Here is a 26,198-nt window from a genome sequence, read left to right on the forward strand (position 1 = left end):
TTTTTCCTTTAAATTTTTTAAATTAATATAAGCTTGTTTAGCTTATACTGTAACTAAATGAGTCATAACACTGGTTGGTCTCTGTGAGAACGGAATGCCAGTCAAATGTACCATTAGCTCCACCCAGCAAGTTCTTCTTAGTTTCTCTCTGTCTTAAGACCCATGTGATTGCCAGTTTTGAGTAATTATATGCAGGCCAGTATTTGTCAGTCTTACGAGATTTCATTTTTATTGGCATTGTAACTTTTCGTTAGCTTCCCTGGGAATCTGTAGAAAGGTGGAGTTAAAAGTAATAAACCTCCTTAAAAAAATAATTAAAGGTTTGAGCAAGCCCTGGGGCCTCATTTGGCAGTGGGGCTTGTCTGTCTTGTACATTCATCTTTGTAGATTAATATTAACTTAGTTTAAGATTCCCACTGCCCCCTCAGCTAGGTAACTGTGGTTTTGCACAATGTCTTTAGCCTTACATCTTGCACTCACACCTAGACTGTACATTTCAGGCTGCTGCTGATGGAGGACTGACTGCTACAACACATTTCATTGCTTGTTCAAATACATCCTGCTTCATGCTGTGACTTCTCCTCCTCCCAAGCCCTGTATGGCGTGTAAATAAGCGTCTTCCTTTATGCTAACTCCTGGATGCAATCTCCATGTGGGTTGTACGTGCTAGAGCACTTGAACACCCTCCACAGTCCGCCTCAGTGTTGTTCTGCCAACTCATAATTTAAGCGCCGGCATGTACCGTATTTTTTGCTCTATAAGACGCACCAGACCACAAGAGGAGGAAGGAAAACAAGAAAAAAAATATTCTGAATCTCAGAAGCCAGAACAGCAAGAGGGTTTGCTGCACAGTGAAAGCAGCAATCCCTCTTGCTGTTCTGGCTTCTGGGATAGTTGCGCAGCCTGCATTCGCTCCATAAGACGCACACACATTTCCCCTTACTATTTGGGAGGGAAAAAGTGAGTCTTATAGAGCAAAAAATACGGTATTTTAGAATCCTGCCATCAAAGCTCATTGCTCTGTTTCTATTTTCCTGCTATGCTTCTTGTGAGATCTGTAAGACACCTGCATATATGAGCTTAGTTAAAAAGTGCGAAACATATCTCAAGGCTCTGGAGAAAAATAGTGGTGCAATCCAGATAACATCGTGTTGCAACAGGAAGGTCACATTCACATGGACAGCAGATACTTGGCTATCCTAAACTTGCAACCCAAGGATTGTGGAGTGCGTAGGTAAAGTGGAGCTGGGGAAATCCTTTGTTGCGAAGAATGCCTACCTGTATTTTTCGCTCTATAGGACGCACCAGACGATAAGACGCACCTAGTTTGGGGGGGGAGGAAACAAGGGGAAAAAATTCTGAATCCCAGAAGTCAGAACAGCAAGAGGGATGAAGGCTCCCCCTGCCCGGAAGAGGCTGCGCGCGGGTAAACTGCCCTCTGTACCTTCCCCCATCTCCCGCAACAACCGCACACTCTTTAAAGGGAGCGGGGGGGGGGGAAGGGACAGAGTCGCGCGTTCTGTCCCTTCCCCCCACTTCCCACAAGAGCCGCGCGAAGCCTCCGCAGGACAGCGGGGAGCCTTCATTTCGCTGCCCTATGGAGGCTTTGCAGGGGCTAACCAAAAGCCAGAATAGCTAGAGGGAGCGCTGCGCAGCGCTCCCTCTAGCTGGTCTAGCTTTGCGCAAAGCCTCCGCAGGGCACAGGGAGCCTTCATCCCCGTGCCCTACGGAGGCTTCTGGGACAGCCCACAAAGCCTCCGGAGGGCAGCGGGATGATGACACCCCGCTGCCCTGCGGAGGGTTTGCGCAACTAAGTCCAAAGCTAGAACAGTGAGCTGGAGTGCTGCGCAGCACTCCCTCTCCCTGTTCTGGCTTCTGGCTTAGCCGTACAGCCTGCATTCGCTCCATAAGACGCACACACATTTCCTCTTTTTAGGAGGGAAAAAGTGTGTCATACAGAGCAAAAAATACGGTACTTTATCCGCTCAGCACCCCCCCCCCCCAATCTCCCTACATTGAAAGGATGGTGGAAACTTGTTTTCCATCATTCAGTCTTCATCCTATCTTTTACCCTGGAAGGCCTGACAAAGAGCGTAGCTGGAATATTTATGGCATGCTATCACAATACAATTCCCGCCCCCCCACTCTTCAGTGATTGTACTTGGCTAGAAAGATGCAATAGAGAAAAGTGGCCTTGACACCAATCTCCATCAATTGTCATCTCTGACGTCATGACACAGACCTGGAGATGCTCTACAATGAGGGCTACAGGGCAAAAGCACTAGTAGTGAAAATAGAACTAGGATCTATTCAATCCTTGCTTTTTTCTATTCGGGAACAAGATGGCTTTCTGGATTTAATGCAAACCCACAGTGCTTTCTTTTATATTGCTGTTTTGTGACATGCTTATTGGGGTGTTCTCCTTATAGCATCGTGCTAGAAACCAGAGCAACTGCTGAAATAAGCTTTAACAGTCCAATTTCTAGTAGCAATGATTAGCCTTGAACACAATGGGCAAAATGAATGGTTCCAATGCCCCGCAGCTCCAGGGCCAGAGTTATTTCTAGGTTCTCATTGGCAAATTTCAAATTGGTTTACCTGTTACATGTGCCTGATCATACACATGTGATAGGTAAGGAAGTAAAATACATATGCAAAGCATGAGTTGCTACTTTGGGGTGGATCAAGAATGCTCGTGTTCCTTTAATGGTACTGCTGCAGAATTTGAATTTCTCATTGTTCTGTAGTAAGGGTTGTTTCAGATGGTGGCGCTATCTCACAAATGTGTCATCTGGATCTGACTTTTCTGTGTATGCAGATTAAATCTAATGTTTTTCATAGCTATACCGCTGATTCTCACCCATATCTCAGTCCTTTGTGACATGTTTCGGTGCTGTGTGTTCTAGACCTTCCCCCAGCCTCTACTACCCAATTAGCTACTGGGCCCAATTCAAAGTGTTGGTTTTGACCTATAATGCCTTAAAAGGCTCAGGACTGCAATAATACAAGGACTGGCTCTCCCTGTATAAACCTTCCCCAACTCTGCATTCATCCTCTGAGGCCCTTCTCTGTGTGTCTCCTCCGGAGGGTGGCAACACGAAAACGGGGCTTTTCTGTAGTGGCTCCCCGTTTGTGGCATGCTCTCCCCAGGGAGGTTCATCTGGTGCCTTCTTTATGTGTTTTTAGGCGCCAAGCAAAAATGTTCCTCTTCAACCAGGCCTTGGGCTTACAGTGGTACCTCGGGTTAAATACTTAATTCATTCCGGAGGTCCATACTTAACCTGAAACTGTTTTTAACCTGAAGCACCACTTTAGCTAATGGGGCTTCCTGCTGCCGCCGCGCCGCTGAAGCACGATTTCTGTTCTCATCTTGAAGCAAAGTTCTGAACCTGAAGCACTATTTCTGGGTTAGCGGAGTCTGTAACCTGAAGTGTATGTAACCTGAAGCGTATGTAACCTGAGGTACCACTGTATTGAGATTCTACGTTTTTTAAATGTGTCTGTGGAAAGGGGGGCATTGTTTGGCTGTTTTGTTTTAATTATTTACAGTACTTGTTTCTAGCTTGTATTTTATTCTTTGAAATGCCCTGATGGTAGTGTGTGTGTGTGTGTGTGTGTGTGTGTGTGTAAAATAAAAAACCTCTTCCTACTCGGAGCAGATGCATAGGTATTTATACGCATTTAACATTTAAAAAATCCTACATAAAGTATAATAATAATAATATTTAAGGTCAGCAAATGTTAGCTGTCCTTAGTTATGAAGTTTCACAACAGGTCCAATGGAGACTTATGCTTTGGGGGTGGGGGAGAGGGAGGCAACATCCATTTCCATTTGCTTTTTAATACTAATACAGAGTTCTTTTGCAATACTGATTTATATTTTTAAGATACTGAAATTATCATACAGAGAACTTGCACAAGACCCATATAAAGTTCCAAAGTATGTACTCTGCATGCGTTGAGGCTTTGAATGAATGGCTCCTCTCACCTGAAATTGCACCGTGTGCATACAAATGACACACAAGTTCACCCCCAAAAATAAAATAAAAGTGCTAACAAGTTTCCACTGCAGATGCATAAAGGATTATGTTCACTTAATGGATTTTCCAGGGTAAGAGAAAATCCGGATTTAATGTAAAAAGCAGAGGCTCGCATTTTGATGACGACAGCCTCCTGCAGATGGTGCAAAAACGTGTGCAAGAGCAGCACCAATTCCATAATAAACCTCCATCTGGAAGCACCTTAATTCAGCTCAGAGGCTACGGTACAAAACCCCTGTTGGTCTATCACAAAATGCTTACCAATGCCATTTGCCTCTGATTCTCTCCTTCCCCTACCAAAACTGCTTGGCCTAAGTTTTCCTAAGCAACCGTTATGTCTGGACTTCTACCTACAACTCTGAAAACATATGTAATATAATATTGTTGTACTACATATATAATATTATTGTAATAATTCCTATACGAGACAAAGAATGTTTGCATCCCTGACCCTGTCCGTGTAGTACCTTCGTAAGAAAAGGCCCAAGGGTTGGGTGCAAATTTCAGGCCCCTCTTTTCTTCTCAGTTGGAGTGTACTGCTTGTCATTGGCAATGTGACCCCATCCATGTGTCATGGGGGGGCGTGCCCATTCTAAATCTTGGGTATACTCATTCATAGCTGTCAACAGTCCCTTATTTGGCGGTAAACTCCCTTATCCCAGTACCGTGTCCCGCTGCTGTCCCTTACTGATGATGTCCCTTACACTTCCCAGGTCACCCAGCTCAGGAGGGAAGCAGCGGCTCGGGGTCCTCCGCCGCGAGAGAGGGCGCGCGCTGGCGCCATCATCCTGGCGCGAGGAGTTCCCCACCCGGGGGGGGGAGCGAGACTCTCGCCCACGCTGCCCGCGTGCCCGGAGGCGGCAGCGATGGTGACAGCTGAGGAGGAGGCCTGAGGGAGGAGGAAGAGGAGGGGATGGGGAGGGGCATAGAAGGGCGGCGCTTCAGCGGTGCAACCGCCTCATGCCGGATTGACAGCATCTGTCAATCCTACCAATGTATGCAACTCTTTACAATAGCAAAATCCCTTATTTTGGCTGCTGATCCCTTATTTTCGAGACTGCTGGTCCCTTATTTTCAAATCTGTAAGTTGACAGCTATGTACTCATTCCATCTTTGCCCCAGTTATGCTACTACAAAGCCTTTTCCCACTCCTATTGCTTATTAAACACCAATTATTGCCGTTAACATCCCCCTTATTTATTTTTATGCACCTGGTGTTTTGTGAGCATAACTGCAATGAATGCCAGACATGTTTAACTGGAATATTTTGGGACTATACATAGGTTTGCGTGGGGTCGTGTGTGTAGTAAGGAGGTACTGCGCGCTGCAGTTTCAACTACGCAAAATGTTTCAAAATTTCAATGGATTAAGAAATGAATGAAAGCAGATGGGTAGAACAAAAGGTAAAATTAAAGCAGGCAGTTTTACAGACACTAACATTACTGAGCTCTAGGACTATGATTAGCTCATTACTGTGAGCAGTAGGGAGTGGGAAAAAGCTGTCATAACCACTCTTTTCTTGATAAGGAACTTACATCTTTCTTTCTTTCCTTTCTTTTTAAATCATGGAACTGTGGACTAATAAAAATAATACCTCCTCTCAGTCTGCTTTCTTCCAGGCTAAACATACCCAGCTCCTTCAACTGCTTCTCATAAGGCTTGGTTTCCAGACCCTTGATCATCTTGGTTGCCCTCCTCTGCACACGTTCCAGAAGTACAAAAACTCTTGCAGTTGGGTGGGAACTCAAACACATCCCAATGATGTGCTGAGTAGCCACAAAATGAGGACTCACTGTTGAGAAGATTGAAACAAAAGGGGTAATGAGAACCATCTCACTATTTGGATTGGTCATTTTTTAAACTCACACTGAGAAGCTCTTCCTCAGTCCTGTTGCTGTGCTGCTGGCTAAGTGTGTTATCCAAACCCCGGCTTGTGAATTGTCCCTGCCAGACAAACCGTGAGCCCTAAACCCAAGAACAAACCTTGGGTACAACCACGAGCCCAGGTTCGGATGACATGCTAAGCCCAAACCATGTGTGCTTTGTTTGTATGTGCTATATTTTGCTTTTAAAAAATAATTATGGGTTGTTTTTGAAAATGAAAATCTATATATGGATAGTTTATTTTCTATTAGTTTGCACTAGAATTCCACATCCCTATAAGTTGCTCAAATTGTTAGGCAATTGGGCATCTTTTTTTTTTATATCCCACATTGATCAACAAAATTATTATTTTCTTGTGAACCACCCTGAGATCTTTAGAGCAGGCATGTCCAACCCGTCGATTGCGATCTACCAGTCGATTGCGGGGTGTCCCTGGTTGATTAAAAGAAAAGCAAGAAGCAAAAAAAAAGCTCAACTACTTTGGGTCTTCCTCCCCAGTGGCGGAGGAACCCATACTGGCACTCGGGGCGGCGCAGTCTGAATGGAATGTCGGACATGCGCAGTCTGTATGGGCTGCCGCTTGCACGTGGCGGCCATACAGGCTGCCGCTTGCACAGCGACTGTACAGACTGCCACGCAAGTGGCAGCCTGTATGGATGCCACGTGAGTGGTGCCCATACAGACTGCGGGCACCCTCAGCCACTCTACAGCTGGGGGGGAGGCAGGGGCCATCCTGTCACCCCTCACAGAGTGCCACCCAGGGCGGCCCGCCCCCTCCGCCCCCCCTTCCTACGCCACTGTTCCTCCCCAAAACTTTGGTCAATCCAATAGGTAGACCACTGCCAGTTTTTTTTATAGTGGGAGTAGATCGCAGTCTCTTGGGAGCTGGGCATGCCTGCTTTAGAGGAAGGGCAGTATATAAATATAATAAATAATAATAATAATAATGATAATAATTATAATAATAATGGCTTAGCTCACAGCAGTGCAGCAGGAGTGCCGTGTCCACAGTAAATGTTTGGCTTACCATTACTTGTGAACCGGGTTTATGGGGCTTCAACATTAAACCACCCTGCCCCATTTTGATTAACATCCAGTATGATGAAGAGTTCTGGAGCTTGCTCACTATTTGGGGACATTTTGGCTGGCCCTCTAAAGGTAATGTGGATTTTGAAACACACACACACAGAGCTTTTTTTCTTAAAAACATTTAGGGGTACTCTCATTTTCCTACTCATATTGAAATACTGCTCCTCAATGAGGCAGTTAAATTCACAAAATGTTTAGGGGTATGTGTACCCCTGCATCCCCCCAGAAAAAAGCACTGTGTGTGTATATATATATTATATATATATAATATATAATTATATATATATATAATATTGTTAACCCCCGCCCCCCCCGCAGTTATTAAATGCACACGAGTCCAAGCTGGGAAACCCTATTTTTCTTTTAATTTAGGAGTGGGGGGGGGGGAATTGGTCGTCGTCCCTGCCCTCCTCTAATACAGTATAGAAGAGAAAACTCAGCCTTTTCAGCAATGAGGAATTTAAAAAATGTCCACTAGAAGCAAATATAAAAGCAGTGCTATGCGAACCACAAGAAAGAGATTCCTTGTCGCTTGCCTTTAATGTTAACCTCCTACCCTTTTCCCGCCTCATGGGCTTGATTTGTCCTGCATGAATGCAATAGGAACTACAGAAGGTGGGAATTGGCCTGAGGTGAGACGGCTATCACAAGAACACCGCCTACCTAATTGGGCCGCGTGGGCACTTAATAGAGGTGAGCGGGGCGGGGCCGAGAGGAAAGAAGCTCTTGCCCTTGAGAAAGACGGCGCCGCGAGCGTCCCGCTCCGGGCTGATAGGCCAAACGCGCGGCGCGTCAGGGAGCGCGCGCGGTGTCGTCACGCTCAGCTTCGCGGTGCCAGTACGGCGCAGCCAATCGGGATCTGGAGAGGCGTCAGGCTGCCGCGATTCAAACTGGGAGGCGGTTGCCAACGGCCGTGCGAAGCCGTTGGGTGACTGGAGAGCGCCTGTCTCTGCGGGCTGAGGGAACAACGGTTCCGCGACGGCAGAAGGGCATTTCCTCTCACGCCGACGCCGGTAGGTAACGGGGGTGGGTGGGTCGGTGGGGGTCTCTCTGGTCCCAGGCCGTCGGGGCTCTTAGAGGACGTTTGGCGTGGAGCGAACATCTGACAGAAAAGGAGTGAAGTGGTTGGAAAGAACAGGGCGGGCGTCCTGTAAATAATTGAAATAGCATTATTATTAGTAGTAGTATTAGTATTATTAGTATTATTAGTATTAGTATTATCTATTAATAATAATAAAAAATCTGCGTAGTTACGAAGATAACTAGCTGTTGTGGGGCGAGAATGTGGAAGTTTCCAAATTTCTCCCTTCAAGTGTACTTGTGTCATATATTTTACTTATTTATTTTATTTATTCTGCCCCCCACTCCATGAAACCTTTCCGCTGCAGAAATATTGCCAAAGGCTTGTTTTTGAAATATATATATATATATATTCACTTCTGAGGAACGGTGATGGGAGGCGAGGCTTGATGAAGGTTTCTACCTTGGTGATTTCTAAAGTGCCTGAAAGCTTGTGCATCTTGATCTAAATCCCCAAAATTTATTTTATATAGTTAAGCTTTTACCTTTCTCTTCTGTACCTTTTATTTTATTGGATGGTGGCTGATGCAAATAACGTTTATTTTGATTCTTGGGAACACGAACACCCCTGTGTTATCCATCTTGAGTTCCATGATGAAACAAAGGAAAGAAATGTACGAAATAAACATTAATAAGATATTATGGGAGGAATCTGCAGGCGTTGGGAACAGATAGGGAGAAAGGGCAGAATCCATATAGGAAACAGAACACATTCAGTACCTTCAGAGTGTGGCAATGGATGAGCAAAGATTACAGGCAGGTATGTTTTAGGACCTGAAAGTAGAAAGATAGCGTGGGCAGATTTTTTAAAAAAAATTAAAATTTTGTTGTCCTGTATGGGACAATGACAATAAAGATTATCGTATCAAAGGTATAGATAGACAAGTGAGTATTTACAAGAGTAAACAGGAGGTCAGTGTAAGGAGAGGCATCATGTGAATCTTGAGTAATGAGAGAGGTGGATTTGGTTCCAGAGTGAGAATGGGCATTCAAAGAGGAGATTGTTATAGCCACAGCTGGAAGTGCATGAATTAAAGTTTTTGCTGACAGTGGAGGGCCGGATTTTTGCAAAATTGTCTTTGGAGAAATGACCTTGATAGAAAGAATAGCTGAGGGCAGAGAACAAAATTTCTGATGGACCCCAGTGGAGTAGAGGAAAGCTGAGGAAGAGCTTCCCTCTGTGAAAAGGTTGAGTGAGCAATAAGGTCAGGACAGAGTTGCAAGAACCAAGAGCATAAAGGTTATCAAGAAAGATCAACTATATAAAATGTAGCAGTGCACTCTAGGACAAAGAGAAGTACTGTAGAATCATTTTTATTTGGCAGCAGAATAATCACGGGCCATTTTGGTGAGGGCAGAAGTCAGATTGTATGTGTGTGTTAAAATAAGAGTAGGAAGGCTGAGTCAGCAAGAATAAGTGGTACGCTTTCAGAAGTTCTGAGGAAAGCACAGAAGAGAAACCAGGCACTGGTTGGGGATGGCAACATGGGTCAAGGGATTCTTTACCACAAGATGTACTAATGGCTGCCAGGTTGGATGACTTTAAAAGACGATTAGATAAATTCATGAAGCATAAGGCTGTCAGTGGCTACTAGCTACACTGGCAATGTTCTTCCTCCACTAATAGAGACATTATGGCTTGGAATACCAATTTCTAGCTGGTCCTTTGGCCTGATCCAGCTGAGCTCTCTTTTGTTGTTGTTTCTGTCTTTCCCCCCAGAAAATAGTGCCATGTTTGAATGCAGTACAGAAGGAGCCAGTGGAGAATTATAAGTTGATTAGATGGTGGAGAGGAGGGATAATGACAAGGCAGTGACAACCAGAAGTTGAAATGGGATAGGATCAAGGCTAGTCAATTTGCCAAATATGGGCTGGAATGCATCTCGTTCCTGCATGATAGGAACTTCTCCTTCCCTTCCTCTTTTTGCTAAAGTCCTTGCCCTGAGGACAGCAGTCCTGCTTGCAATTATTCCTTCAATAATCTGATAACATCTGCTTCTTTTCTGTGTCTTAGGAAATTCATTCTTTAAGGCCTTCTCATGCTGCTGTCTGAGCCTCCAGGGTGCAGGAATCGAGGAGCGCGGGTATCATATTGCCCTCTAATAGGTGCCTCTTGTATGATTGTGAAACTTTATGACAGTGTCCACGCTTAGACTTAAGCTTAAGTATGGTTTATAGCTAGTGTTATTAGTTTGGGCACGAGCTCCCCGTTGGTGAAAGCAGCTTGAGCAATTTCTCCCCAGTCCAGGAGCAGCAAACTATGAAGTATTGGCTTAACGTTTGCATCCAAACTAGCACTTGTGGCTGTTTTCCCCACACATATCACATTTGGGAACTTAGGTGTGTTCTTTGGTTCCTGATCATGGTCAATTAAGCTGATTTGCTTATGTTGCATCTGAAACTGGCCATTGTAATGTTACTGTTATGTTGCTGTTTATATGCCACCTTTCAGCCAAAAGATACCTACAAAGACAATAATGCAAATACAAACAATAAAATAGTACAAATTCAAAACATTTCAACAGTGTTAAAAAGCAAACACATCCATGTTCCTGCCCAAAAGGCAAATAACATTCCTTACAAACATGTTAAGAGCAGGCAAAAATACTTAAGCTTTATGGGGGTCCCGGGTGGGGTGGGGCAAGGCACTGTGTCCCCTGTAGTAATGCCTGCCATACAGCATCTCTTTGCTATATGGGTATCTATATTACTGTCTGGAATAGATCTTATTGATACTCAACTGACAACATTTGGCTACTGGCTAATGAATTAAAATAATTTATAGGCAGTTTCGTATTAAAAAAACTGATGAGGTTTACCAACTAAAATTCCATTATTGTTATTATTAAATTGAACCACTCTTCAGCAGCGGGTCCTAGGGTGGTTTACAACCTAAAATTCAGAATACTCTCCTTCGCAATACTCTACGATATTCCCCCTCCCACCTGTCTCCATCCCTACCCCACCAATGGTCTTTCAGGATTCCATGGCCACTGAGCATGCTTAGCTTCCACTGGGTTATCTTAGTGCCCCCCCCCCCCCCCGGTTTAGGGGGTGTTAAGAGATTTTCTCCCTTATTTCTGCAGAGCTCAGATTGTTGTCTGTTTATGACCAAATTCTAATTTAAACTCATTGGTCTATGTGACCTCACTGAGCTGTAGAATTTCTGAATCTGGGCATTCCTGAAGATGCCTGTGACTTGGAAGAGGTTGAAATGGAGTCAGCCACTCAACATATGGGAATTGTCTATAACTAATCCTGTACAAGACTGAGCAGCTAGCTTTGACCCACGGTAAGAAGAACACCTATGATTTGCTGCTTTTTCTTGTGCCTTATCTGTGACCTTTCTGAAAACATGGCATTTACAAAGCATTCATGGATTTGCAGAAGAAAGATGTTCTGTTGAGTAACCTTGGCTAACACATATGTATGGTGCCTGTCAAAAATGCCTTTCCATTCTCATTTCTCTGCAAAAGTTTTTATCCCTGGTTTTTCTAAATTTGCGGTATTTAAAATAGGTTTCTTCCTTCATTGTATTAATAATTTTAAAAAGGAAATAAGACTATGGGCCCACAGTGTTTCCTATGTGGATGAAATAGTGACTATAATTGGATTGAAAATGACAGTACTACTTTGCTGCTATCCAGTATGTATTTACTTAGGAGTTAGACCCGTGAGTTCAGCAAATCTTACTTCTGAATAGACAGGTATATGATTGTGTTGTTGGTAATAATGGGTAATATTTTAACGTAAGTATTTGGGGCAGGGGAAACGAATTGTTTTGTGCTTCCCCAAGCGCAAGTAGTAGCCTTTTGCAGAATATTCAGACATGGCACTTTCTGCAGTATCTACTTGTATTAAAATATACAAGTACATACTGGCAAGTTTTGATTGTTAAAGCAGCTTGCATTTACCCCAAGGCAACAGCTATGGCTCCTTGTCAGCAGGGCTTATTGCAAGAATTTTCTTTACATTCCTGCTATTTCCACACCAGTCCTCATCCAAGCTAGTAGCCATCAAATACCACAAATGCTCATTTGAGCAAACCTCTTGTAGTCATCAGTGCCCATTTAAATGAATATCTTTAGCTATTGCCTTTACTCTGGGCTTTCATACAACTAATTTCTCACTTGACACAATAATCACATTTTTGTTCCTGTTTGCATGCTGTAATACTGAAAGCTTCAGCCAGTTGTACAAATGCATTTCTCTCATTGGTCCAGATTTATAGCTGGGAGAGAGAAGGTCATATCTGGATTTTCTTGGTCTGGCGTTTTGAGTAGTTCTTTATCAGCATTACATCCACCATAGTCAGACTTACAATGATATAAGGAGTGCAGGGTTACTTCAGCCTGCAGATTTGGAGAGCCATTAATGGTGGTAATTTTGTCTGGAGTGGCAGAAATGGAAGAGGGAAAGGAATAAGGTGATAAAAAGACAACAGGCAATTTCTTCCAGGGAAAAAAATGTGACATGGGCATAGAGATTGCCAGCCTTTTTGGCCCATGATCACATACTCATGCTAGTTGTTTCTTTTTGCCCCTCTTCTGGATCAATCTCCCCTTCTGTCTTGGAAAGACCAAATAAAGAGAGTGAGGCAGAAAGCACCCATCCAAGGGATCTGGGTAAAAGTCAGTTTTCAGCAGAATTAGAATAAATATGCTTGAATTTGCATCATGTGAAGTGTAGTTTGTTAAGGGTGCTCAGAATTGTAGATCTGAGAGGGGTAAACTAGGAGACAAGTGGCTTCTGGGACCTGAATTGTGGGTGCCAAAACAGAAGGTTTGCTTGCCACTGCGGGGGGGAGGGGTCGGCAACACTTTTTATTTATTATTTTGAAAAGCATGAACTAATACTCAATTCACATGACACATTGTTAACATCGCATTGTTAACAGAAATTGTTAATACATGTTTAATTTGATGTTTATAATAAAAATATTGGTACCAAACTTCATTTTTCAAAACACTGCACTCCAGAGCTTTCTAAACATTTCATGTTGGTGACACTTTTTAGACATGCAACACTTTGTGACACAGTGATTCAGTTTTACTAGCAAACCGGAGGCTAAACTAACCCCTTTCCAGCCCCTTGGGGAGCATTTGTGCGACACGCCGACACATTAACGTATTGCGACACACAGTTTGGAAAGCTCTGCTCTACTCTTTATTGTTAAACTCCTTAACGTATTGTCCTTCCTTAACATATACTTCAAGGCTTCTAAGCACATACATTTCTGTAATCCTTGAGTGTCAACCAGGTGCAGAAAATGGCATCCAGACCTCTTGAGGTGCTTGCAAATGGAGAATCTTTAGGCACAAAATGCGCCTAGAGCCCTGCTAATTTCGAACCCTGGGATGTGCCCTCTCTGCTCTCTGATTCCTGTGACATCCCCCTTTCTTCAATCTACCTGGTCATTCCATGTTCATCCTTCCAGTCTTCCAAATCACACCCCTTTCTCTTCTTCCTTCTTAGTCACTCAGTTTTCTGTTCAGCTACTTAGCTGCTAAGCTGAGTCTCAAAAGCACAAAGAGCTGAAACGAAATGAGAAGGAACGCTGCTTCTCCAACTTGCATCAATTCTATGTATTTTTCGAGGGTTGGGGTGTGGTGAAGATAGCCACCCTTCCACCTCTTGGTGAACTGTGCAGCAAGCAAGGTTGGAATCACTTGGGTTTTGCCCTCAAGGTGACCCAGAATTAAGTTCTCGAGACACCTTGAAACCCCCATCTAATCCTTGGGCAGATCTTACAATTTATTTCCTAATGGTGAGGTATATGGAAGGGTAATGTATAGGCATAAACTGTAAGTCAGAGTTTTTCTTATTGCATAGCACTAGCTATGTGGTATGTGATTAGAGACTTGGAAGCATTCATCTATAATGGAAAAAAATAATTGTGGCATTTTGTTTGAGTGGGGCAGAGAGGCAACATTCTTTCAAAAACCTGTTCTTCCTGCAGAGATGAAAACAGGGCTGTTTCTACTTTCCTTTTTGTGCTTTCCATAATTTATATTTTAGCTGCTGGCATAAATTGCTAAGATACCAATATTTAGACTCTTGATAAAATAGTTGGCATTCCTGTATGCAGCCTACTAGAGAGGCTAGCCTTTTCTAATGGTTCAAGAGGCTGAAGTGGAATCTGTTACATGTGATTTTGAATAACAGACTTAAACTTTTCCCCATTGTAACAGTTGAAAGGTTCTTGGGCCTGGTTCATATGTGCTAAAATACTCCATGTGGAGTGGCTGCAGCTACATTGAGAAATAAGTGATACATGAACCAGTACAGTCATACCTCAGGTTAAAGTTGCTTCACGTTGAACGTTTTCAGGTTGCACTCCGCAGCGACCCATAAGTAATGGAACGCATTACTTATGGGTTTCGCTGCAGACACTCAAAATGATGTCATGCGCATGCGCAGAAGTGGCAAATCGCAAGAGGCGCTGACGTGAGTTGCGCTCTGCTCAGAATGCAAACGGGACTCCGGAACGGATCCCGTTCGCATCCAGAGGTACCACTGTACCTGTAGTATTATATTGTTGCATATCACCCCAGTCTCCACGCAGTAAAAGATTCCAGCTGCTAGTGCTAAATAATCCCAAATTTGTAGCTTGAAGTTTTACTTTTATTAAGTTGAAACAGAAGCTCTTTGGTTAGGTGTGGCCGTTGATTCTGACCATCATGCAGAGAAGTTAACATAATGTGTTAAGTAGTAGAGTAGTCTGAAATTGGCTTGTTTCAACAAACCCTAGTTAAGATTAAGTACAGATTGTCTAGGTTTGGGTGATGCAGCAAGTTGTGGTTAATAAATAATGGAAGCAAAAGCTTTGGCATTGTGGCTCTGTCAGAGAGAGAGCATGTAAACCCAGAGGGATACTAGGCTGCTTTTTTTTATAACAGTAAACTGCGATGTGACATTATGTCCAGGGTGGATTTGATTTAAATCAAATCAATTTAAATCAGTAGTCAGTAAGACTTGATTTAAATCCCTTTTTTACAGAAAGGTTCAACCTTGCTGGCATCCTCTTAATATTGACAACCGGAGAAAGGTTTCATTTTTGGAATAATAAATTTTTACAGTTATATCAAAAATTACTGATTTGGTTATACTATTTGAAATACATAGACAGATAATTATGAAATTATTGTGAGGTTTAATAAGTTAACTGTTTTCATTTGGACAACTTTTCTGCTATACTTTATTGGAAGGAGAAAAATAACCATTTTCTTAATAAAAATTTAAACAATTTATTTCACTAAAACAATAACATTATAGCATATGGATCCAAGTTTGTTAACTAATGTGGTTAAACGATTTTTTAAATTAAAAAAAACACCATAGACTGAGTTTTAGCAAACATAAAAACTTAAAGCAAATCCTTATTTCCTGATGAACAGCCTTTGGCTAGAATGTAACTTAAATAGAAAATTATCTTTAGAAAGCTTTTCCTCCAAAAGCATTTTATTTTAAAAATCCAATTTAATTTTTTTTAAAATCTGATTTTTTTGAGATACAGTGGTGCCCCGCAAGATGAAATTAATTTGTTCTGTGAGTTTTTTCATTCTACGAGTTTTTTTGTCTTGCGAAGCACCAATGTGTATTGACGGTTTCCCATAGGAATGCATTGGCAGTTTAAAAAAAAAGGCGCAAGACGTTTCGTCTTGCGAAGCAAGCCCATAGGGAAATCCGTCTTGCGAAGCAACTCAGAAAACGGAAAACTATTTCGTCTTGCGAGGCATTCGTCTTGCGAGGCATTCGTCTTGCGGGGCACCTTTGTGTGTGTGTGTGTGTATATATATATATATATATATATATATATATATATATATATATAATCATTGATTTTTATCCGTCCTGATTATGTCTGAACCGAGCGCAGTGACTGACCCAAGTTCAGCTAGTTAGCTTCATAGCTGAGATCTGGATCTCCTCAATTCTAGTCTAACACCCACTGCACTGGCTTATTTATTGAACTCTGGAGCTGTCAGAAATCACAACTTGTTCTGCAGTCTAACAGTCTACAGTATATACAGTGGTATCTCGGTTTACGAACATAATCCATTCCAGAAGTCTTAAACCGAAACATGCTTTCCCTAATGAGGCCTCCCACCACCAGTGCCCTTCCACCGTTCGGATTCCATTCTTAGACCTGGGTAAAGTTCACAAACCGGGACACTACTTCCAGTTTTGCGGAGTTCGTAAACCAAATCATTCTTAAACCAGACTGTTCGTAAACCGAGTTACCACTGTACTGTAAATTCAATGGTTTTCTTTTAAGCAGTGTTAGAAATTAGCCAGGTGCGTTTTGCTACTGGCATAGGTCCAATTGTGACTACGTGGAGATTTCTGAGTGCCAGGTTGGCGACCACAATTTTAAAACCTCTGTCATAGTTCATAATTACAGTGGTACCTCGAGTTACAGACGCTTCAGGTTACAGACTCCGCTAACCCAGAAATAGTACCTCGGGTTAAGAACTTTGCTTCAGGATGAGAACAGAAATCGTGCGGCGGCAGCGGGAGGCCCCATTAGCTAAAGTGGTACCTCAGGTTAAGAACAGTTTCAGGTTAGGAACAGATCTCCGGAACAAATTAAGTTCTTAACCCGAGGTACCACTGTAATACCATTTCCCCTGTGCGTGTTTCTTCATAGAATAGAATCATAGAGTTGGAAGAGACCACAAGGGCCAAGCAGGAAACACCATCAGAGCACTCCTGACATATGGTTGTCAAGCCTCTGCTTAAAGACCTCCAAAGAAGGAGACTCCACCACACTCCTTGGCAGCAAATTCCACTGTCGAACAGCTCTTACTGTCAGGAAGTTCTTCCTAATGTTTAGGTGGAATCTTCTTTCTTGTAGTTTGGATCCATTGCTCCGTGTCCGCTTGTCTGGAGCAGCAGAAAACAACCTTTCTCCCTCCTCTATGTGACATCCTTTTATGTATTTGAACATGGCTGTCATATCACCCCTTAACCTCCTCTTCTCCAGGCTAAACATGCCCAGCTCCCTTAGCCATTCCTCATAAGGCATCGTTTCCAGGCCTTTGACCATTTTGATTGCCCTCCTCTGGACACGTTCCAGTTTGTCAGTGTCCTTCTTGAACTGTGGTGCCCAGAACTGGACACAGTACTCCAGGTGAGGTCTGACCAGAGCAGAATACAGTGGCACTATTACTTCCCTTGATCTAGATGCTATACTCCTATTGATGCAGCCCAGAATTGCATTGGCTTTTCTAGCTGCCGCGTCACACTGTTGGCTTGCATACAGGTACAAGTGAGTTGTTGTAAGAGCAAGCTACAGTCAAGCAATGTATTTGAGATCGTAGAATTGTAGCATTGGATCTGGCCCTCAAGGGTCATCTAATCTGACCCCCTGGCGAATAGATATTTTGTTGAGGCGAATGTAACCTAGATTTAAGGTGTCATCTGGTACCCAGCTTATATATCTGAGTTTTTAACTCTGCTTTTAAGAGTATTGCTTGAAGCATGTGGGGAGTGAAAGTGTGGGGGCAGGGGCATGGCCAGAAATTTCTATAGAAACCTCATTCCATTCAGCCTTTTAGAACATCTAAAATCTTACAAGCTGAACAGCTACTGTAGCATGCTTGCTCAGTCAGGATGCTTTTTGTAATTTGCACTTAAAACATTTTTCTGTGGCCTTCTTGCTGTGAAGGTGGTGTTTTGTCTGCAGCAGATGCCAGCAGTATGGTACAATGCATGTGTTGGCCTCTACTTGGTGATAATTTATTAGCCATAGTTCCCATACACATTTCCAGCAGCTACATGGATTGAAGAAGCAATTTCCGCACTGCTGAACTAGCAATTTCTCCTTTAATCACTGCTATGATGTCACAGGCTCTGCTGCTTGAAAAATGAGCTGACCATGTCATGGATTTTAAAAGCAACTTGAAACAGGAACAGTAGCTTGCAAAAATAATTTTTTAACCCCAAGCCTCTTCAGAGATCTCACCAAAATACACCTTTTATATTTGTTAAACATTGTACTAATTTTAGGCTTCACTTGAAACATTTCTAATCCTCCAGATGGTTTTGACAGAAATATCCTGATTTGTATTCCAGCCCATTGTGAATTTTGAAGCATCCAGTTTAAATCATTAATTTAAGTCAGATTTTCTATTTTGTAATTCATATATTTTCTGAACAAGCACTTTTGTTAACTAGTTGTTTGGACAGTGAAAACATTGCACTTCAGCTAAGCAGTCATTTAATACTAGCTAGGAATATACTTGGAAAAATATGGATACGCAGCAAAAATGCATTTTGCATATAGACTCAGCTGCTTTCACAATTATCCCATTTCTCTTAGCAGTGGATTTCTGTTTAGCTCCCTCTGGACTCATGCCAACCAGCTATTTAAAGATTAAGGCCAGGATCCTGTGGTAAAGCACATTTTCTATACTGTGTAGATTTGTAAAAGTAATATATATTTGTAGCTTTCCATAAGATTAACACACATAATTTGTTGTCATGCTTAATTTACCGTATTTTTCCATGTATAAGATGCCCCCTATTTTTGGGGACTCAAAATTAAGAAAATGGGGGGAGATTGCCCTCGTGTATAAGACTACCTCCCCTTTTAAAACATTTTTTTTTAGTAAAAAAAACCAACCCTAGTTTTATATACAGAAAAATACGGTAATTTCGGATATTATCTCCAATGTTAAATTAAAGGCTGTTTTTAATGTGACTCTTAGAGTGTCATGAATTCAGTTATAAGATACAGTGGTGCCCCGCAAGACGAATGCCTCGCAAGATGAAAAACTCGCTAGACGAAAGAGTTTTCCGTTTTTTGAGTCGTTCCGCAAGACGAATTTCCCTATGGGCTTGCTTCGCAAGACGAAACGTCTTGCGAGTTTGTTTCCTTTTTCTTAAAGCCACTAAGCCGCTAATAGCCGTGATTCGCAAGACGAAAAAACCGCAAGACGAAGAGACTTGCGGAACGGATTAATTTCGTCTTGCGAGGCACCACTGTATTAGGTTGGGGTTCCGCTGGTGAAATGGGACTTTCATTTTATCTCTTCACCCTGCAAGCACCCCCAAATCTGCTCCAGGGGGTACCTCAACCCCCTGGAGCTGATTGTGAAATTCCTTGCATGCATGGAAGCCTGTAGTGCCAGCAGAGCTGCAGTGCTGGATATGGCCCATTGAAAGTTAAACTTCCTTAAATGTTTGTATTTGTGTTCCACTTTAAACCAGTGATACTTAATTTTTAAAAACTGTGCCCAAACCCGAGTTCTCTTCCTTCAGATCCTTCCTCTAAACTTACATTTTCTTGATGCCTTTGACTTGGTTATTAAACAAAGAGCGATGCTCAGCTAAATTGTTGAGTACACAGAATGAGGTCTGCTTGTGCAATGGAACACCCCCTCCCCTAAATCTACTGCAGAGGGTTGGGGGAATCCAAAGAGCAAGTTTGGGGGGCATTGTCGGAGGGAGGCATGTTTCTTGAGTGGACCTCACTTTGTACATGCAGACCCCATTTAGCCCAGCCTTGAATTATACTATTAATTTCCAACTAACACAATCAAAGTACAGAATCTCCAACATTTCTCTGAATAAAATTGACACATCCTAAGGAAAAGCTGGACTTCTTGGGATTAAATCAGAAACTGTGGTGGCTTCTATAAATCTGGTTCTATCCCTGGAAAATAGGGACATTCAGAGGGTCTAAAAGTATTTGCATCTTTGTGCCTTCCTTATTGTCTGTTCTACAGTGTAAATATGTTGTGCTCCAGGACCTATTTTGTGCCTATAAAGTTTTGTAAAGCACTTTATTCATTGTGTTAATAAAACAGCGCTGCATGGTGTCTCACACTGAGGTTGCAGATGAGAAGGGATGTTGATGTCTTTCAGCAAAAGACAGCATCTATAATGTGTGGTTTCTTAAATTGCAGACTTAACCATGCTGGTAAGAATTGCTATGTCTGGCAGAAGAAAAGGGAATAACAAACCAATTTCTGAATTATTTCAGTTTCTAGGCACAAAGATGGAGACCCCAATGCTGAATTTACGGAATATCTTTGACCAACTGATACGCCAAGCAGAAATCCTAAGTGAAGGCAATGAATTACGTAAGTTGTCATCTTTGTAGATGTTGTGTAGGTGCAGAAATCTATAACCTATTCGTAGGCTTTTTCCTGCCCTGTTATTCAAGGAGTCTCTTAGATGACTTGGTTGGAGTGAGATTTTTTAAATTTCTTAGAGCAGCCAGTTAATATGTTAAATTACACTGGAAGCTTGATGATTGGGATAATGCCTTGCTTCTGTAGAAAACTGATCTGCATACCAGCTAGTGGGTTTTGTAGAATGTGGTTTCTAGGCAACCAGGCAGAACATGTGGTTAAAACATTACAGTTCCAGTAGTTACCTTATTTTATCTGTTGCCTTAGGGATGTGATGTTACATTGCCATGTACTATTGCAGGTCTCAAAGAGCCCAAGGGAAGTCTAGTGCTGTGTCACAGAGCAATGACATCTGTAAATAATAGTGGTGGAGGGGGCATTGGCTGGAGGCAGGTTTGTCCAATCTTCTATAGAAGATTGTAGCTTTGCAGGATGGAACGTTTATATTCCCCTTAGGGCAGTGTTAAGCAGCTAAAGGAAATTGGCTTTTTCCTTTTAAATCAATATTTGTATAATTATCTAGCTGAATAGAGTTTCTGGCCCAGACATCTATAATACCAATCTACATCTACTGAAGCATATTACAGCAGTTACATTTAAATTTTGCTTTTGAACGTCTTTCTGGTGTGCTAATCTGTGACCATAAAATAATCTGTTCTCAAGTTAATTATAGCTGCAGTTCTATCCTTGGGTATGACAACCGTCAGCACATTCATATATTTATTTAAGTTGCCTTAGCCACGTGTATCTTCTAAGACACTATGTCTTCAGTTGTTCTTAACAAGTTATCTGACTGAGTAGCCCAATATAAATCTTTTTATCTTGATAAAGGGGGAAACTGGCTGGATTTGTGATTATAACTCTTGTGGCACCATAATTTGGATGTTTACTCAAAAGGAAGTCTCAGGGTGTGTAAGTTGTGAGATCCTGTGCCTACAGTCTCTCTGTTCCGAATAATACCAGCACCTCTGTATTGTAAAATAGAAATGATTAGACTTCTGTTGCAGGGATATTTGAGGAAATGCAAGAAAATAGTCCTTTATAAATGAATTCCTATGTGTATGCCCTTCACAGAGTTTATCCAGCTAGCCAAGAACTTTGAAGAGCACAGAAGAAAGTGGCAGAAAATGGATCTTGAGTTGGCCAGGTACAAAGATCTGCTGATGAAAACAGAAACTGAACGTAGTGCCCTGGATGTGAAGCTGAAACACGCCCGAAATCAAGTGGATGTGGAGATTAAGCGAAGACAGCGAGCTGAAGCCGAATGTGAAAAACTGGTGCATATAACATTTCCTCATTTAGTCTTAATGAAGTAGAGTGACAGGCTTAGAGTGCAATCCTATCCAGGTCTACTTAGAAGTAAGTCCTATGGAATTCAGTGGGGCTTCTCCCCAGGTGAGCAAGATTAGGATTGTAACCATCGAACAAAACATAAAAGCCTTGACTGGGGGGTCATCTAGTCCAGCATCCTGTTTTCAATAGTGACTAACGGATTACCTCTGAAAAAACTATCAGTACATAAAGAAGACAGCAGCCCTCCCTTTTTATGTGTTCCAAGCACAGAGTGTTCAGATACATACTTCCACTGAACATGAATTTATTTCCGGGAGAAAAGCATAGGGGTTTTCTAGACACGGTGTATAGTGCAACAAATGCCCAGTTGCTGGTCACCTCTGTGATAGCTTGTTCCAAGGAAGTGCTTCTGCTTCCAGGATATTGCAGGTTTTTTCCAGCATGCCAACACAGCTTGTGAAAATACGATTGTGTTCTCTGCTTGTCATTCAGTTTGGAGTGATGGGGTGGCTTGGGTACTACAGGTTGCTATTTGTTAGAACTCCAAATATTACAGATGACAAATCATGCAACGTCCCATTGTATATGCCATATTGTGATCCAGTGCTCAGCCTGTAAAGAGTGGACTACTATGGCAGCTGAAATGTGACTAATTTCAAGAAAACAAGCCACTTGCCAGCTTCACTATGGTCAAGAGAGCCTACGTAGGTGGTACTGAAACTTGAGTGTCACTTGTGGATGGGCCCTCATCCATACGGTCTTTGGATTGGGGCTTGTAAAACTAGACAGCAACAGCAAACATATGATAGGGCAGACAGGCGAGTCATTACTTGGATGTGGTCACTTGCAACTCCCTGTCTCTCCATGTTTTCAGTCCTCTGTGCACTTGGCTAAACACTGTCTTGTATTAGGCAAAATTTAGTCAAGCCTGCACATGGCTCAGGCAGGAAGGAAGAAGCCAATTCCCCATGAATTCTAGTGCTACCTAAGTACTTGAGCATTTTAGGTACTCCAGGGCTCAGAGGGCACAAGCTCTTGAAGTTTGGGAAGAGGGAACAAGCCACTGGTTCCTCACTTATCTTTACTGTCTTGTGTGGAAGACATCTACAGAGTGGGAAGTGAGAAAGAGTTTGCCCCAGCCTAGAGTAGCTGGATTTGCCTGCTTGGTTTACTGCTGGAGAATGCATGCACCGTGACAGAGGCATCATCCAATACTACAACTCTAGAAAGGGGGAAGAGAGGGCCCTGTCAGCAGTTTTTTAACCTTCTGTTAAATCCATCATGGTGAGTTTAGGACTGTCTCGCAAGAGTAGTGCATGCTCTGGTTATCTCCCGCTTGGACTACTGCTCTACATGGGGCTACCTTTGAAGGTGACCCGGAAACTACAAATCCAGAATGTGGCAGCTAGACTGGTGACTGGGAGTGGCCGCCAAGACCACATAACACAGTCTTGAAAGACATACATTGGCTCCCAGTATGTTTCCGAGCACAATTCAAAGTGTTATTGCTGACTTTTGAAGCCCTAAACGGCCTTGGCCCAGTATACCTGAAGGAGCGTCTCCACCCCCATCGTTCTGCCAGGACACTGAGGTCCAGTGCCGAGGGCCTTCTGGCGGTTCCCTCGTTGTGAGAAGCCAAGTTACAAGGAACCAGGCAGAGGGCCTTCTCAGTAGTGGCAACTGCCCTGTGGAACACCCACCAGATGTCAAAGAGAAAAACAACTACCAGACTTTTAGAAGACATCTAAAGGCAGCCCTGTTTGGGAAGTTTGTAATGACTGATATTTTAATGTATTTTTAATATTTTGTTGGAAGCCGCCCAGAGTGGCTTGGGAAACCACTGGGGAAATTGTTGTTGTTGTTGTTGCTGTTAGTATTATTATTACCCCGCCCATTTGGCTAGGTTTCTCCAGCCACTCAGGGCGGCTTCCAACAAAATGTTAAAATACAATAGTCTGTTAAACATTAAAAACCTCCCTAAACAGGGCTGCCTTCAGATGTCTTCTAAAATCTGGTAGTTGTTTTTCTCTTTGACATCTGGTGGGAGGACGTACGGAAACGTACTAGGAGCCAGTGTAGGTCTTTCAAGACTGGTGTTATGTGGTCTCGGCGGCCACTCCCAGTCACCAGTCTAGCTGCCGCATTCTGGATTAGTTGTAGTTTCCGGGTCACCTTCAAAGGTAGCCCCACATAGAGTACATTGCAGTAGTCCCAGCAAGAGATAACTAGAGCATGCACCACTCTGGTGAGACAGTCCATGGGCAGGTAGGGTCTCAGCCTGCGAACCAGGTGGAACTGGTAAACAGCTGCCCTGGACACAGAATTGACCTGCGCCTCCATGGACAGCTGTGAGTCCAAAATGACTCCCAGGCTGCGCACCTGGTCCTTCAGGGGCACAGTTACCCCATTCAGGAGTGCTCCACACCTGCCCGCCTCCTGTCCCCCCAAAACAGTAAAAAAATATTATTATTATTATGAAAAAGATTATTTACTCCATCCCTTGGCAGATGAGAATTGTTCATTCTTGGCCCCTTGCAGAAGTCCCTTCCTCTGCTTGCAAAAAGAAGCTCAATATGGTAGAAACTATTGTTATTTGCAAATGGAATTGGGCAAATTGCTTTATAGCTCAAAGAAATCTGTTTGGAGTACCTTATCTTTTTACACTGGGTAGCAATTTGATCTAGCTAAATCTTTGTGCTGCTGCTTTAAACTAAGCTGATTTGAGAGACAGGTGCAGATCTCTTTATAGATATTAATATGTTGGTAGTGTAGCAGCCTTCTTCAGGAGGCTTTGTGTATTATGGACTGTCATGTAAATGCAAAGCAAGACTATTTTTGATGTTTCCTAACTTGCAGGAGCGACAGATCCAGCTGATCAAAGAGCTGCTTATGTGTGATTCATCGGGGAGTATTCAGCTGAGTGAAGAACAGAAATCAGCACTGGCCTTCCTAAACAAGCCTCATACTTCTATGGGAGGGAATAAAAGGTCAGCTGCTGAGATATTACCTTTGCAGGAGGGTACCCCTTTGGTGGGCTGGGTTGTAAAGAAGGTAGATGTGACAACCTGATTTTATTTCGCTGGGGCTAGGAACATGTTTTCCAGACCCCTGGAAACCTTGTATGGGGCCAGAAAATGTACAGAACAATCCAAACCCTCGACCCCTCAAAGGAACTTGGATGGAGTGGAAGTGTTTCTCTGCAAGCCCCACGGGAGCTCCACTGTTAGCAGGAAAACCGCGCCAGAATAGAGCAACTCAATGTGTGCCCACCCAAACATTGGTTGGAGGCCACCATCTCTTCCAACAGCAGGCAGAGGAAATCCCAGTAATGGCAGTGCTGGCACAGGAATTGCTTGATCCTTCGTAGACCCTGCTGCCGTCACATGGCAGTAGTGGCCCTCGTCCAAGCCTCATTGTGCCGGCCTGGGAGTAGGCACATTAAAGAGCCATTCCTTTTGCCGTGGCCTTTGTGGGCAGTGGAACTGGGAGTGTGGCTCTGGCTGCCAGCTGGGAGTTAGGATTTGGCCTTAGACTTGTTCACACAGAAGAAAATAATTTTAAGACCTCCCTTGTTTAGTCCTAACACAATTTGTGAGTGCACTGAACAAATTGTGTTAGGAGGACTAAACAGATGTTATCTTAAAAAAAGACCATCTTCTGTCTAAACAAGTCTAAAGCCAAATCCTAACTTAATTGCATCTAAAACATCTGTATAGAAGTCTCTGAAAAGGTAAGAACCACACCTGTTGTTTCATCCACTTTTGCCTCTTGTCTCGGCTACCACTGGCATGTGGCCCTCGGTAGGTTGCCGAAAAAGGAATTCGGCCGTTGAACTTAAAGTGTTTCCCCATCCTTGGCTTAGAAGCTACTCTTTAGAATACCAGGGCTCTGCAAATTGTTCCAGGAAACACTGTTTCTTGGCAGAGAATATGGGGGTGGGGCGCGTGTAGTATTGTTTCAGGTTGTAGCTATAATCCTACTTCTTGTTTAAAGGTTTTTTCTGTGATGTAGCAATGCTAAGCTGAATGTCAATAATTCTGTCTCTACATAAGTAATTAACCTAAAGATAGGGACAGTTCAGCAATACTTCTTTCAGCAACTGACCTAGTTCTAAACAGCAGTCATATTTCTTGTCTGGCAAAGGTTATTTATCCGAATCCAGTAGATATTGAAAGGGTTCTTATTTCTTTTTGGTACTATTAAGCATATATTTCTGCTCTGTGCATCAGTAAATGAAATTTAATACTTCAGAACTGCAAGGAATTGCAGAGGAAGACTGATTTATAACAGTACTTGAACCAATATTTATATATTAAAGTTGTATGATTTTGCTGAGAATGTTGAGATGCAGCCAATTAGGCCCTCATGTCTAAACAGAAAAGGACTATATAGGAAAAGGTAGAAGACATCAGACATACTTACCTTAATTATAGAATGATCAAATAATGTAATGTAATTTGAACATTCCTCATTACGCAGACTCAAACGATAGTCCAGATTAGAAAAAATCCTGAATGTCGATACTACTTGTATTAAGCTTCCCTACTTATCTGTGCTTATAAACTTATGCACTATGTGCATTCTTTGATAGATGCCACCATTACTATTAGTCTTCTGCAGCAGATAAAGACACATTTCTGACCAGAGCAAATGATGCCTTGAAGATACAGGT

The 26,198-nt window shown here is 42.7% G+C and overlaps 2 protein-coding genes across 6 annotated transcripts in view; one reads left to right on the forward strand and one right to left on the reverse strand.

Annotated features, from left to right (window-relative positions):
- AQP6 (aquaporin 6) overlaps nucleotides 1-26,198 on the reverse strand; it is a 254,615-nt gene that overhangs the window by 122,326 nt on the left and 106,091 nt on the right. The gene's annotated exons all lie outside the window — the stretch shown is intronic.
- The window catches only part of RACGAP1 (Rac GTPase activating protein 1), a 60,377-nt gene that overhangs the window by 20,010 nt on the left and 14,169 nt on the right, over nucleotides 1-26,198 (forward strand). For 2 of the 5 annotated variants that reach the window (XM_083427539.1, XM_083427543.1), the window contains exons 2-4: nucleotides 20,083-20,182; nucleotides 21,308-21,510; nucleotides 24,383-24,513. In XM_083427539.1, the coding sequence (XP_083283665.1) occupies nucleotides 20,083-20,182; nucleotides 21,308-21,510; nucleotides 24,383-24,513 (434 nt within the window). Of the gene's footprint in view, nucleotides 1-7,849; nucleotides 8,027-10,106; nucleotides 10,200-11,179; nucleotides 11,386-20,082; nucleotides 20,183-21,307; nucleotides 21,511-24,382; nucleotides 24,514-26,198 lie in introns of those variants that run through there. The other 3 variants (XM_083427541.1, XM_083427540.1, XM_083427542.1) reach the window with 3 other exon arrangements.

This window comes from Podarcis tiliguerta (assembly GCF_965153285.1).
Source record: "Podarcis tiliguerta genome assembly, chromosome: 2".
NCBI lineage: Eukaryota > Metazoa > Chordata > Lepidosauria > Squamata > Lacertidae > Podarcis > Podarcis tiliguerta.